Source organism: Sturnira hondurensis, unplaced genomic scaffold (genome assembly GCF_014824575.4).
Source record: "Sturnira hondurensis isolate 20B ecotype Veracruz unplaced genomic scaffold, ASM1482457v3 Scaffold0011502, whole genome shotgun sequence".
NCBI classification, from domain to species: domain Eukaryota; kingdom Metazoa; phylum Chordata; class Mammalia; order Chiroptera; family Phyllostomidae; genus Sturnira; species Sturnira hondurensis.
Genome location: NW_028084133.1, coordinates 1 through 15,230, shown reverse-complemented (window position 1 = coordinate 15,230; position 15,230 = coordinate 1). Strand labels below are relative to the sequence as shown.

The 15,230-nt window shown below is 50.1% G+C and overlaps 1 long non-coding RNA gene and 2 gene segments (V, D, J or C); all 3 read right to left on the bottom strand.

The window, feature by feature from the left end:
• Positions 1-459: 459 nt before the first annotated feature.
• On the bottom strand, positions 460-1,111 carry LOC118996687 (probable non-functional immunoglobulin lambda variable 1-50). The segment is given in 2 exon segments: positions 460-905; positions 1,017-1,111. Coding segments are annotated over 2 exon segments (489 nt in total).
• A 7,134-nt stretch (positions 1,112-8,245) lies between these two features.
• Positions 8,246-8,576, bottom strand: LOC118996686 (uncharacterized). The gene is made up of 2 exons (XR_005068540.1): positions 8,502-8,576; positions 8,246-8,419 (listed from the first exon to the last, which is right to left on the bottom strand). It is a non-coding gene; the product is annotated as an uncharacterized LOC118996686 (long non-coding RNA).
• A 3,224-nt stretch (positions 8,577-11,800) lies between these two features.
• LOC118996685 (probable non-functional immunoglobulin lambda variable 5-48) lies at positions 11,801-12,393 on the bottom strand. The segment is given in 2 exon segments: positions 11,801-12,174; positions 12,284-12,393. Coding segments are annotated over 2 exon segments (420 nt in total).
• Between the last annotated feature and the right edge of the window lie 2,837 nt (positions 12,394-15,230).

The window sequence follows — 15,230 nt, the reverse complement described above, 5'->3', positions numbered from 1 at the left end:
AACAAGCTTCTCCTGGTCTCAGGCCCCACAGGCTGCAGCTCTGTGTGAGCACAGAGGCCACTGGCACAGGGTGGCTGTGAGAGGCAGCCTTGTCCTCAGCTCTCAGCCCAGTGAGGGTCCAGGAGCCTGAGCTGCCAGAGATGATCCTGGGAATAGATCATGGGCCACACAGGGTGGATGCCATCAAAGTGATGGGGACAGCAGAGACTGAGTGGGGACATGTTGGTGACAGCACACACACTGGGACTTCCTGACGTGCACTGAGGCAGACACAACCGGATTCCATGTCCTTGGTTCTTCCTGGCCCGTCACAGACTCTGTTCCCTGCACAGCCTCCCCCTGACACACAGGAACTTCCCCTCATTTGAGAAAACTACACACTCTTTGCTGCCACTGACAGGCCTCAGAGGCAGCGTTCAAAGGATGGACAGATGTTCCCGTCCTAGTCCCCTGTGGTGGATCTCAGACCTGAGTTCAGGCCAAACAAACTGAGAAAGCAGCTATCATCTCAGAACAGTGGGGACTGCACCAGGGAAGTGCACTGCAGGGGACAGCAGGTTTTTGTCTCACTTCCCCATGTCCCTGCACCACTGTGGGAGCACTGAGACTATTGTCCCATGCTGAGCAATAATAGTCAGCCTCATCCTCGGCCTGGAGCCCAGTGATGGTCAGGGTGCCGACGCTGCCAGACCTGGAGCCAGAGAACCGGTCGGGGATCCCCGAGGGTCTATTGCTATTACCATAGATGACGGTTTTAGGGGGGTTTCCTGGGATCTGTTGGTACCATTGCACATATTCACCCTTCCCGATGTTGGAGCTGCTTCCAGTGCAGGAGATGGTCATCTTCTGTCCTAGGTTCCCAGACACTGAGGGTGGCTGAGTCAGCACAGCCTGGGCCCAGGACCCTGCAAGAGGGAGAAACACAAAGATGGTGATTCTGGGTAGAGACACAGGAGCAGAAAGAAGACCCCCAAGTGTCCTCCCCAGGTCTCTTCCCGTGTCCCTTATTCAGTCACCTGTGTCGTGAGCTAGGAGGATGAGCAGGAGAGGAGACCAGACCATGGTGGAGACCATCCCGGAGTCTTGCCTTCTGTGACCCTAGAGCTGAAGCAGAGCCTCTCCCAAACCTCACCCTTCCCCTCTTCATACTCTGGGAAAGGGAGGGCCCACTCATGCAAATAAGATCCTCCCAATTTCTTATCCCTCACTGGGCCCTCCAGAAGGTACCTGTGCCTGGGGATTTCAGGGAGGGTAGGGTTGAGCCTGGTTGTGGCCCAGGGCGTGGCAAGGTCACAGCTGTGTGCCCTCATCAGAGGAAACCTGGCAGTTCCAGGTCAGAGGTCTCAGCTCTGACTACCCCAGACCTTCAGAAACAGTCCCCAAGCGCCACCTGGTGCCCAGATGTAGACACACCACTGTGTGACTTGAGGGCTGAGGCCCATCACAGACAGACCCAGCCTCCCCACAGCCCTGTTCCCTGACCTGCTCCCTTAGGGGTAGTCCCTGTGCCACCTTATGGGGGGTCCTCGTCACTCCAGGACAATTTCATGTCCCTACTCAGACTCCTAGGATGAGTCGGTCCCCGTGTCCCTCGGCCTGTCCATGGTCAACACTGCGCAGCTTTCCCTCCTGTCTTCTCCCCTGGAGGGGGTCAGACCTAGAGCAGCGACTGTCCCACAGGAGCATGAGCCCTATTTCAAGGCAGTGTTATTTTTTACTCTGATTACTCCCTTGCTAGTGATTAATCTGTATTACTTCAAGGCCCCCCAATTATACATTCTTTCAATGTCATAGCAGACAATAAGTATATTCTTATGGCTATACTTTTGGCCAAGGTTTACCTATTATCTGGAGTAGGGGGCTTTGCCTGAGGAGCCCTCCCATCTGCTCTGGGTGACAATAAGCCTACCAACACATGATCTGCTTGGGGAGGAAAGGTGACCCATCTCTCAAAGGAGAAGGACCCAGAGCCTGTTCCTCAATGGGCTTTTATTGGGTTTCTTTGCACAGAAATACAGCGCATCTACATAGAGCTCACCAATCATTGTCAGGCAGTAATGATCAAACAATAGATAACATTCAGAGAAATATGAGGGCTTATTTTGTGTCAGGGTCAGAGAGCTAAAGGGCCATAATACTTTGGGGAAACTCACTGGACCCTTATCATTTAAATTGAGGGTATTAGTAAAGTAGGTTTCATAGGACTTTATGCAGTTTTTCTTAGGCCTGATTGCCCTTGGGAACCAATCCTTTCCAGCACTCACTTCCAGCGTTGTTTCAGACTTAATTGGGTAGGGAAAGTAAGGCAGAGAAGAGGCTAGGAGACTTCTTGCAGACAGAAGAGGACTCAGGCTATATCACAGCCAGGGGGAAAGGGTCCATCACCCTACTTCTTCTATAGCCTCCCAAGGCCTTCCCTGAGGGCCCCTTCCTGACCATGCCTGTCTTAGGTCTTCCCTCTTTTGAGGAATCTCACCCATCATTGGCTAACCAGTCATCCCCCCAGGGCCAAGGAGGGTGAAGTGAAATGGAGCAGAGGCAATGTTCCTGCCATGGAGAAAGTGCTTTGTCTTCTTAATGGTCCCAACTTGACTAAAGCTCATGGGACATAAGATTATGGTCCCAAGGTCCTTTACTCAGCCTTAGTTACTAGGGACTACAGCTTGTGAAATCAGGCGGGGCACTTCCCAAACACCTGGTGTCTTCATTAGGTTATAAATTGAATAAGTAATTAACTCTGGCCCCATGTATATTTCAATTAGAGCTGAATATCAATTATTTAAATCAGGCTCACTTTGATCCTATTTCTCTTGTTGGCCTTCTCCTAACCTGGTCCGGGCAGGACCAGCCCCACAGTGCGGCCTGCTGGTCTCTGATCTAGGGCTCACCAGCCTCTGGACCACACTCCATACTCCTGCAGGGCAACCTGATTTGGCACTGGGACTTTAGGGATGTCACTACCCAGAACAGGAGAATGAATGGGTTACTCCATGGGGTTGGGAACTAAGACATTATTATCTCTAGATAACCAACGACTTCCAGGCGGCTACATGCAGGATGCATTCACCGTGTTTATGTTGTCAGATATTTCAGGTTTCCTTGACATGTCCTCCTGCTTCTTCTGCTTGTGTGATGCCATTTCACACATAAGAACTTCTTAATCCAAGTTCGAGTATCAAAACCTTCACTGCACTCTGCTGGTTCTCACTGACAGAAAGTCTATGGGATTTACACTTATTCGATGGCACTGTGTTGTTGGTGTGTGTTGGTGACACTGCTTTTCGATTCCCACCCCCACTGCCCAGATACTGGTGGGTTGTGTCCCTCTCTGTCACTACAATCAACACCGTCAGAGAGAACGTGTCCTCCTGCTCTCCACTGCAGCCCCTTGTGTCCCCTTCAGTGCCATTCTGATACTTCATTCTTTCCTCTTTTGCCTATATTATGTATTATGATATTCTTCCCTGTACCCTTTTTCAGTCTAATCTTAAAATTATGATCATTCTAAAGATTGAAAACTACACCTTTACTATAAACATCTCCTTTGTGTATATTGTTTCTCCTTTTCAATGTAACAGCCTCATTCCACACTGAGTCATAGTCAACTTGTGTGAGAATGCCTCCAATGTTGACCTTGAAGAAAAACCAGAGCTTTCTTGAAATTTCCTTGTGTTTTTGATAATTGATGCTACTGAGGGTTGCCTCATAGGCTTTAGATGCCAAAAACCTGAACTGTTTTGAAAAACCTTTAAATAATTAAGATTTGTGTTATTAAACTTGGTACTGGTAAAAGTTATGAGCTTGCCAGTCAGGGCCTGAAAGGAACAGGGGTCCCTCCTGTGCCTGAGAAACCAGAATTTCCTGGAGGGTGTGACCTGAGTAGAAAGTGGACGCTCTGCTGTGTGCCGATGTCAGAGCTCAAGGAGTCATCAGCACATCCTGGGCCAGGCTCAGGGGACAGATACGGGACTGGGCTCGGGGCACCCCAAACGCCTGGCTGTCACAAGGAGGGATTCTCTCTGCCATTCCCAGTCAGCATGAGAGTGGAGATACTGTAGCTTCTGGTGACAAAGAAATGCTCTTTCCATTGGACGAGCAGGAAGAACAGGAGTGATTTTGTGGCATTCCTAGAGGTGGAGGGACTCAGAAGCATCAGTCCCTGCAGCTTCACTAGCAGAGGGACAGAGAACCCAAACCTGAGCTGCTGCTGCCCACAGGCAGGGGCAGGTGTGTGGGGGTTGTCCTGGGGGAAATGGAGGGCAGATGTTCTCGCACTTTGCTGGGTCACTGGTTGTATTCAGCTCCTCTGACCTTGACCACCAGCCTGGCTCCTCCTCAGGCTGCAGCCCTGTGTGATTGATCGCGGAGGTTTTGTGCACTGACCTGACTCTGGAGAGCCTGGGTGCAACCCAAGAGGGTCCACCATGCCTCCGAAATCACACACTTAAGGGCCCTGCCTGGGGTTCTGGACTAGTGTCAGAGACACCCATGGTGACTCTGAGGTTCCCCCGGTGAGAGCTTCCACAGGACCTTTCTGCTTGGAGTCTCTGTGTGCACACCCTGGGGAGGCTGTGCTCCCTGATATTACAAAGTTCACCTTTGAACTTGTGTTGGATAAAAGTTAAAATGGGAGATAAAGAAGGGTAGGACACGGTCCAGTTTTTCTGGACTCAGAAAACACCCCTCATGTCAATTCTCATGGATTCTTGGAGATACGAGCTGTAGAAAAGTCACATCTAGGGACCCAGTTCGCCCACCTTCTCCAGAGCAGACTCATGGTTTTTCGAGCAAAGCTGGGACCTCACCTTCATCCTCTCATGTCCCACAAAGGGGTTTCATGTCCTCAGGCACCCAATCTGCACACCCGTTCTTGCCTGACGCCCTTCTCCCTGACATCACAACTCAGGTACCTGAGTATGTGCCAGGACAGCTCTGTGCCTGGAATTCTCCCAAACCTGCATCCTCACTCAGCACCTGCAGTGCCTTGTCTCAGGGACTCAGGGTGCTTCAGGTCCCTGGAAGGGATGGGACCACTCTGCTATGTCCCCTAGATTTGATTCCTTAACCTCAGACCAACTTCTTATGCTACCCCAGACCTCCTTTTCTTCCCACCTTCTGCCACAGAATGGGCCATCCAGGGAAATGTGTGTCCATCCAGGGACTTACCAGCCCCTCCCTGAGTCCTCCTGTGAGCCCAGAGGTCAGTTCACACCAGAGACTGAGGAGGGTGCAGGTTGGCTTCACCCCTTGGAAGATCCCTGGGACGAAGCACATGCTGAGACCACATAAAGGTTCCTTTTCAGGGGACTCTGCCAGGCCACAAGGGACACAGATGCTGAGTCTCTAGCAGTGAACACAGAGCCCAGCCTGCAAAGCCAGGCCCACCTGAGTGAACAGTCCTCCCTGAGCACCTGGGAAGGGACCACAGCAAAGTCCCACAGCGCCCCCTGGTGTTGGCAGGACACACATCTCTATGTTCCCTGAAGGCCTTGGTCCCCAGCTGGTCCCTGCAGCTCAGCGGGTCACTGACTGTATCCCCATGTCTATGAGGGACTCCCAAATACTGTGATTCTTTTTTCCCCAGACACTGTGATTCTGATCCACTCCACTGTGTATAGTCACAGCACAGTCCCTCATTCCCGGATGGAGGCCCCAACTATGTCTCATTCCTGAGACATGCTGAGATACACATGCCTCTCAAATTCCAATGATGCTACTGTTCTCAATGTCCTGCACACAGTATGTCTGCAGCCCCCACACCTCCCTGTCCCACTCTGGGTAGCTACAAGCCTATTCCCATCTACACAATTACCCCATCTACTTTGGTCTATTATTCATCCTCACTTTATTGTATTCTTTGCATACTTACCGGTTATATTTCACATTTGCACATCTGGTGAGGCCCCTGTCTGGTGACAAATCTCTCATACATACTGTCTCTATAATAATTAAGCGGAAATCTTTTTTAAACGATTTTATATATTTATCTTTAGAGAGGAAGGGAAGGAGAGAAGGAGAGAAACATCAATGTATGGTTGCCTCTCAATAGTCCCCTTTTGGGAACTAGCCTGCAAACCAGGCATGTGCCCTGACTGGGAATCGAACCGTGATCGTGTGGGTCGCAGGCTTGAGCTCAATCCACTGAGCTTCACCAGCCAGGGCTCAGCAGAAATCTTTAGTATCTCATTCAAAACATTTGGTGTCAGCCGGCACTGGGTCCTGTCTCCTTCCTCCCATCTCCTGTCTGTAACCTGTAAATGAGCACCCATGGACCCTGGTGCCTAAACTGAAACTTACCTCTGGACCTTTGGGTTAAACTCTTGTCCGACCCTCCCAACCCCCAATTTCTACCACTGTCCTTACAAGAGACATGAGCAACCCTTCACCCTACTGCACATCCAGAAACAGTATCGGCTCAGACCTACTGGGGGATGACTACCGGCCGTCTGGCAAGGCAGGAGCAGTTCTGAAAGAGCTCACAGCAGGGCACTCCTGCATCTTCTGGCATCATCGCTGGCTCTGTTTGGACCCTGTACCTTCTGAAGTAAGTCCCAGGAGGATGTGCTGTAGGAATCTGGTTTCCCTGTTTTCCTGAGGGAGGTGGGATTGCAAGATGCCATGCTTGGGAAGAACCACAGGTTCAGCTGGTAGAGCTGGTCTTAAGCTATAAGGATGCTCACTGTTCTCTTCTTCCACTTCCCATTCTGGATGCCCCACCCCTTTGCTTAGCACCTGGTCTAGATTTTTAACTGGTAACAGGTACCAGAAATCAGTTCCTATGCCCATGTGCACCAATCCCATGTCCTTCTCAAGATGTGGGCTACTTTTTATTACATTTCTATTATGTTTCACACAAGCATTTCTCTTTATATATAATGGCTGTATAATATTACTAATGTTCTCCTCAAACTAAAAGCCAATGCGAGAGACTACAAGCATTTATTTGGGATAAAGGATAATTGTAGGCCTGGGACATAGTTTCATGCAGAAAGCCACAGTGTGTCCAATTAGGGGATGAAGGCAGTTGAACCACTGCCTTTACCCCCCAAACTGCCTTCACCCCATATGGGGAGAGAACTGAGAGGTTTTCTTAGGCTCCCCCGAGAAAGAAATGCCAATCAGCCATAAAATAGGCACTAAAGAGCTTTATTGAGGTTTGTGCACCCGGGCAAGTTTCCCCTAGTCTGCAGAGTGGGGTCAGGAGAAGTTGCGCCCAAGCAGGGAATGTGGTGGGGTTTTATGTTCCTTGTCTCACAGTGGAAGCTGGGGATTGGTGCCCTCTGAACAAAGCAGCAATATAGCATTGGTGGTCTCTTCCTTGGACTCAGGTTACTGTGAGGATGTCTGTCTTGGCAAAGTCCAGCCAGAGCTTCCTCCTATCCCCGCCTACCCTAACAAGAACAATTACGTAAATAGAAGGAAAATCTTTCTGTGGAAGTATTTTAAGGAGCCTACAAAGAAATTTCTACAGTCAAAATAAGCGAAGTTGTTCTTTAAATAAACACAGTGGAACCAGTTGTGAAGAACGTCTTGAATTGTGAGCCCTGTAGTCAATCTGTCTGCTCTCCCCATAGCTTTGCAATCAGTTGTCTGGAACAGGCAGCTGCTTTCACCCAGAACAGAGTTTAGGCATTCCTGCCCTCAAGCACCACAGAGGCTGGGGAAGGAAGACAAGCAAGGACACTCCTCTGGGAAGGGGGCTTCAGCTCCATTTCCCAGTGTCTCTGCCTCCTCTGCTTCTTCACACCAGATTATGGAGTGTGTCTTGGTTATTAAATGCTGGCCAACCCACCGTTACATCTCACTGTCTGTGTGTGCGTGTGTCCAGGTGGGAATGACCTTTTCTTTGCTGTCCTGCCCATTACCTGTGAAATTGTTGATGACATTTGTTTCTGTTTTAAAGAGGGCTTTGTCTTCCTGAAAAGGTGGGTTAAATAATGTCATGGCTTAGAAATGTCGATCCCATTCCACATCCTGGGGCTGTGAAGAGCAAACCTTCTGAGCCCATACTCTCTAGACCAGCCTCTCTGAGCATAGGATGGGGCATAGGAGAAGCAGCGGATGCACTGAACCCTAGGTTTGTGTCTCACTTCCCCCCTGCATGTGTCACTGTGGTGATGGTTGCTGTGCCACAGAGCACAGTAATAGGTGGCCTCGTCCTCAGACTGGGACCCCGACAGGGTCAGGGCAGCTTTGTCACCGACGATGGAGCCTGAGAACCTGGCAGGGGTCCAGGAGTGTTTATTGCTTGTATCATAAATCAGAGTCACTGGGACTTGGCCAGACTTCTGCTGGAACCAGTGTGGATAGTTACTGCTGATGACGGCTCCAGTGCTGGAGCCACAGGTGAGAGTGACTGTTCCTCCTGGGGTCACAGTCAGTGCGGGCTCCTGAGTCACCACAGCCTGAGACCGGGACCCTGAAATGAAAAATAACACATGTCAAGAAGGAAGAAGGAAGAGGTATCCCTCGAAAGGCTGGTCTCTGAGGCGTCCGCAGACCTGGGCAGAAGGTGAGGAGGGGGAATAGGAGGAGAAGAGTCCAGGCCATGGTGGACACTTTCTAAATTCCCTGGCCTCAGGCTGGGCCTGGTCTCTGGTTGTCCCTTTATGTCCTCCTCAGCTCCCTGGGTGAGGGGTGTGTTTCGTGGGGCATTATGCAAATATGATCACACAATACCATTCAATTCTGGGTCATCAAGACAGTTCTTAGTGTTCCTGTGAGCACAACACAGTGGTTGTATGAGCTTTCAGTCTGTCCCTTGAGGGGAAGCACCTGCTGTCTGTCAGGTCTAACTGAGGCCATGAATGTGGGCACAGGGCCCTTTCCATTAGAACCGCTTGAGTTGCTTTCAGGCATGCCCCTCTGAGAAGACCCACAGCACCTCCTGGTGACGCCCTCTAGGGAACATTCAGGGTGGTGGAAACCAGAAGCATGGTGCCCTTCTTAAATGAGTAAATAAATAAACAAACAAATGAAACAAATTGACCTATTCCTGGTTTCTTGCACAGTTTTCTTTTTTAATTTTACATTTTGTGTTTTTCAGTTCTATAATTCCCATTTGCTTCGTTTTCATGACTTCTGTTTAAATTCTGAGTTTTTTTCTTTTTCCATTTGTACCAAAAATGTTCACTGTTGCCCTTCAGGTGGATTTTAGGGTCATTGCCAGACTAATATCTGTCATTGTGTTTCCTCATTGAAGTCATCTTAGTGTTTGGGTCATGTCTCTCTTCTCATCAAGGTTTTATTTCCTGGTTCTTGAAAAGTCAAGTGGGGTTTACACTGGATGCTGGACTGTGGGAGGTCACAGGGGGAGCCCCTGAGTCTCATTTCCTCTGTCCTTCATCAGGCCTCCCTCCTGCTGAACTGCAGCACAGAAGGTCAGGGGGTGGATGTCCAGCTCCCCCTGGCCCCAGCAGAGGTGGAACCCTGATTCCACTGCTCTGTGCTCTGACACCTTCCTGGGGACAGTGAGGCGGTGAACGTCACCTGCTGGTTCCCTTCAAGTGGAGTGAGAGACAAACCCACTGCGGGTCCCTGCTGACCTCAGGGAGAGATGCACAGGGCTGAGGGGAGCTTCTGTGCTCAGTGCGGGTGGGCACTGACTCCTCACTGGACTCTTTGGCCTCATTGGACACCAGGGAGGGGAGAGGACACCTGCAGTGCTAACTCTCCTCCTCCAACCCTGTCTTGCACCCCTTATTCAGTGCTGTTAATGCAGGTGGGGTTCAAGGCTGTGGCCTCAGTAGTTCCCACATCCACTATCAGGTGTGCGGGAGTGGGTGCAGACTAGCTCTGCCTTGTGCCATTTCCTTCAGTCTCATGGCTGAGTGATGAAGTTCAAGTTCAGCTCACCCCTGAATGGCTGGAATCATGGGTGAGGATTTTTGTCCACTTGGAGTAACCAGGAGAAGATGTTCTCCCAGAGAATGTTGGGAAAGGTTCTTTCTCCTCTGTTTTCTTCCAAGCTGTGTGTTCACTATTATTTCCCACTTAAATTATTTACTAAAGTTAACGAAAAAGTCCACCTGAGTCCGGATTTGTGTTTTTGAGCTTTGAAACTACAGGGATAAAGAATTTAAAATGCTGTCATGGCAAACAAGAAAGTAAACAGAACTCATTTCTCATTTTATTAGACATCACAGTATAAAAACAGGGCCCATTGTCACTCACTTGTAATTTTACCTCCAATATTAGTAATCCTGTAGATTGAAAATAAACTGCATATTGTAGAAAATTTAGTCCAGTGATTTTGATGAAGGTGACGTATTTGAAACATAAAAAGGAGAAGCTGTTCAAATCTGAATCTAAATATCATGCGGATCCTTTCTCCGGTGTGGCCATGACAGACAACACAGTGTCTCCTGATCCTCCGAGGTGTCTGGGTTCCTGCCTGGGAGCAGAGGGCCCCAGGAAAGCCAGGTGGCAGATGTCATGTCACCAGGAACTCTGAAATCGGGTACACAGTGATTCTGTTCACATTAGGAAACCACATAGAAAATGAGACATTTATCTTGAGCCCATAAAGATAGACAAGGGTGAGACTGTGACCTGTCTGGGTTGACAGCACAAGTGATAACAGAAGCCAACGCCCAAATGAGTGTTGCTGACAGTCGGGGACAGGACAGTGATGGGTCACTAGACAGGGGAGGACGGATGTTTATTTCACGTCCATGTGTCATGGGAGCTCTTTGTGGCTGGGGGTTAGTAAGTCCTGTGACAGTGCTGATCAGCCTCCTCATCAGGGTGGTCATCACAGGGGATCAAAGAGGCCGTGAGCACCAAGTAGGACCTGGGGAAAGGATGACCCTCAGGGACCTTTCTCCCAGGTACCAAATCCCAGGTGATCTGACCTGAGATTTTGGGACCATTACCATGTCAAGGCCCAATGTGTTTGTGGACATATGTTCAGGAGAAGGTCATGTCAGATCTGGGCTCATCGAGAGCCCCACAGGAGGTGTGACACAGGAACAGCGGGGGGAGCAGGCGCTCCTGCTGCCCCACAGCCCAGCCCCCACCCCTCATTGTTGACACACTCCAGTGGGGTAGGAGAGGACAGGAGACGCAGTCAGTGCTTGTGGGCTCAGGAAACCCCACTCACAGGTGTCCCCATGGTCCTGAGTGGTGGCAGCTGTGACGGCATCTCATCCATGGACCCACTTCACCCACATGCCTGGAGCAGGCTCAGCATTTCCCCAGCAATAGCGGAGCATTCTCACCCTATTGGGACACAAACAGCCATCTCTGGGCTACAGGTCACTAATGGCCCCTTTGATAACCATGTTCAACTGATTTAGCTGAAGGCATAGGGACTCAGAAGAGGTTCCAGGCCAGCTCTGTGCATGGAATTCCTCCTGGGCCTGAGTCTGCGCCCAGGATCTCACTTCCTAGCACCTCATCAGTGTTACACAATGGTTTTCAGCCAGCCTTGCCCCTGGGAGCCTGGCAGGAAGGGGAAGGTCACTGCTCTGCCCTCCAGGACAGCAGGGTCCCTGCTGTGGTGGACAGTACCCCACTGCGATGGTCCCCAGGCACTGCAGAATAAAAGGGATCTCTCTCCTTATTTCAAGAGAAAAACAGCAGTGTCAAATGCTCTGGTTATACTACACTTGGGAAACAGGTAACATTTCAGTGACGTAATGAATAATCTATTCTGCATTGGTTCTGTTTTCCTGAGACTCAGAAACCTGGACTAAAACATTGAGACTAGACCCACTGTAAACCGGGAGATACTTTCAAGTAAAGTTTGGAAATAGAGGAGTTATTTTTAAATGTTCATTTGCTGTGAACCAAAACTCTGTTAGTCTGAGGTTTTTGTCCCACTTCCCCATCTGTGTGAGTCACTGTGAGGAGCATTACCACTGGGCCAGATCGCACAGTAATAGTCGGCCTCGTCCTCAGGCTGCAGCCCAGAGATGGTCAGGAGCCCTGCATTGGCCGAGGTGTCTTTGGATCCAGAGAAGCGGCTGGGAACCCCAGAGCCCTGGTGCTTGTCTGAGTCTGATTTATATTTCAGCAGATACTGGGGAGGGCTCCCTGGCTTCTGCTGGTACCAGGATATGGTATAGCTGCCAACACTGAAGCCACTGCTGAGGGTGCAGGTGAGTCTGGCCGAGGCTCCCGGAGATGCAGAGAGGGAGGGCGGCTGAGTCAGCACAGGCTGGGACAGGGAACCTGCAGACACAAATACTCACAGGTGAAGAGGCATGAATGAACCCATGTGAAGGTCTCTGATTTCTGAGTAATTTTTAGGGATGACCTGTGTCCCTAAGTCCGTCCCTACCTGCGCAGTTAGAGAGGAGCACGAGGAGGAGAGAGGTCCAGGCCATGGTGCACACAGCCCCTGAGCCCACAGTGGGGCTGGGCTGCCCAGGCCTCCTTTTCTCCCCACCCTCTGCCAGGGGAGGGGCGGTCCATGCAAATGTGTGTCCATCCAGGGACTGCCTAGCCCCTCCCTGAGCCCTGGTGCTGGAGCTCAGCTCACACCCCAGACTAGGGGAATGGAGTGGTATTTCACCCTTTGGCAGAACCCTGGGAGGAAGCCTTGGCAAATGTGAGTGGCTCTTATCACAGGTCAAGTAATATCATCATAGGTAGGGATAGTGAGTCAACAAATACACATTGTGGGGAATTTTGAAATTACCCAAACTACACAACTTCTCAAAGACATGCCTGCTCTCATCATCTCACACCCAATACCTTCAATAAGATCCTCCTGTTTAATCTTCTCCTCTGTACCCTCATCGTAAGAAAATTCTGGAGAAACCCTTGAGGTTCTTTTTTGTTCTGGATCAAGGAATGTTCTTCATCCTAAAGATGGACAGCCTCCATCACTGCGTCCCAAGTCCTATCCTCCCAAGTCTTCAGGGAATGCTCCTGACCTTGGGGTGAGGACAGATGACCTTCCCTCTTCCTGAGACCTCAGCTGTGCTGACCCCTATCGGTTCCTGCACCAGGCGACACAACAGGAGCCCGTGTCTCCTTCTGACCCAGAAGTGCCACATCCTGTGCAATGACCTCAGTAACTCCAGGAATGTGGGGGCTGCCCCGCCCTGGGTCCACACAGATGGACACAGATTCCCAGGGCTCTGAGGGGCCACTGGGGTCCCACTGCTCTGTGTATAGAGGGGCTGCCCTACTGGACACACTGTGTGATGCCCCATCAGTTTTCTGTAGAGTAATGTTCCAAATACCACACTCGGTGCTGAAGTATAAAGGGATGTTCCATCAGGCATCAGAAGGTAAATGATTATATTCGTGATCACATCTGGTTTGTGTTTAGATAACATTCACTCTGCGTTTGATCACTTCCAGGCTGAAAATAATAATTCCTTTAAGGAATGTAGAAAGAGGAGGAGTAAGAAGAGAATGAAGTGTATCTGGGAAGATGGTCAGAGACTGGCCAGGACAAGCTCCCAGGCTGGTCCGAGGCCTGGACCCTGACACGGTCACCTAAGTCAGGTCACCTCTGGGCCTCTGACCACCTCAGGCAGCTTCCTTCTCCCTCCACAGCTTCTCCTGGACGGTTCACCTGCTGCAAGCAGGTGATGTTACCCCTGAGGGCTGACCTGACTTGAAGCACATTTGAGGGTTTCCTTAGACCCTCAGATTCCAGAAGGGCTTCCCCCTCTCAGGACTGGGGAGAGAAGTGACAGCGGAGTCACAACCACAGGCAGGGCCAGGAGCAGGTAGCAGGTCTGTCTGCTTCACAGGGACCTTGAGGAGCAGCAGGAGGAGCTTCCCAACTGGAACTTTGGGACTGGACGTGCTCCCTGCCTCTTACTGCATCTGCCTGGATGCTGGATGGCAGCAAAGCCCCATGTCACCCAGCACCCTACTGAGTCCCAGCTGGATTCTGCAATTCCAAAATTAAAGAGGTGATTTAGCAGATTTGTACTCTAGAGAAAGAGCTACTCATGCATGACCAGTAAGCCATGGCCATGACCCAGACATCATCAGGACGAAAGCCGTCTTTACAATGAAACAAATGAAACTAAACAAATCAACAAGAACTCCCTCACTCAGACTGTCACGTACAGTGTCACATATTCGACATTGATGGTGTGAGTCTATGGCTATATTAGACAATACAATGAAATACACTGCATGGGGGTGGAGTACTATATGTGGATTTTATCTGAATAACACTGTTGAAACATGAATGGGTTGATATTCTGTTATTAAGCAGGAGGGTGGTTTATTGAAACATAAGCTGAACGTTTTTATTAGACTCTCTAGAATGCTGACAACATGAAATCCCAGATTACACCCATTCCATCTATTAGGAAGTTCAGCCATATCCACGCCTTGAAATCAATGAGGTAAAGTTGGGATTTTTATTTTAAATCACTGTGTTATTAGATGAGGCACTTGCTAGGTGAGGCAGAGCTGAGAGAGGAATTCTGTGCACATGCAAACCTTTCCTGGCTCCACCAGGGGAACTAACTGGACCAGACAGGACCCTGTGCAGGAGAGGCATCCAGGCCATGATTCACACAGTCCCTGCTGCGGTCTCTGGGACTGTGTGACCAGGCCTCTATTACCTTGACCTCATCCTGGAGGAGATACCTATGCAGATGTGTCCTCACCCTCGCTTGTCCCCAATGAACTCACAGGGTCTGGGTCCTGTGGAAGGGCCAGCCTGGCAATCAGTGCGGCCTCTGTCTCTGATTTTCCGACTGGACAGCAGCCCTGGGGAGGGACATGCATTCGGACACCACCCAGAGGACAGAGCTACGGGGTCTGCCTCCAAGAGCTCTGGTCCCACCCCTGCCACCCAGTCCACCCAGTCCACCCTGCAGTCCTTGGGGGGCACACTTCTTGGGTCCTCCCAAATCTGCGATGATGTCCCCTGTAAACCACATGCAGATTTTCTGTCCCCTGCACAGCCCTGCCTTTCTACTGTCACCTTACCAGGGGGACTTCCCACACGCTGATCAAGAAGTCTGTGCACCAGACCCTGGGAGCAGCCCACTATCACCACTTACAACAGAATCTGTTTCTCAGGAATTCATGACTTGAAAACAAAAGCTCTCCAGCATCAATGACACGTGAATATAAAAGTGTCACAGAGTGGAAGATGACCTTAAAACCCTCACTGTTTGGGATGTTCAAGGAAATTAAAACTTCAAGCATACAAAAAGTGCAATAGTATAAAAGCTTTCACATACCTATTATTGGTATCAAATGACTATTCATAATTAGCTAACTGTGCTTAAGTTTTTATTATA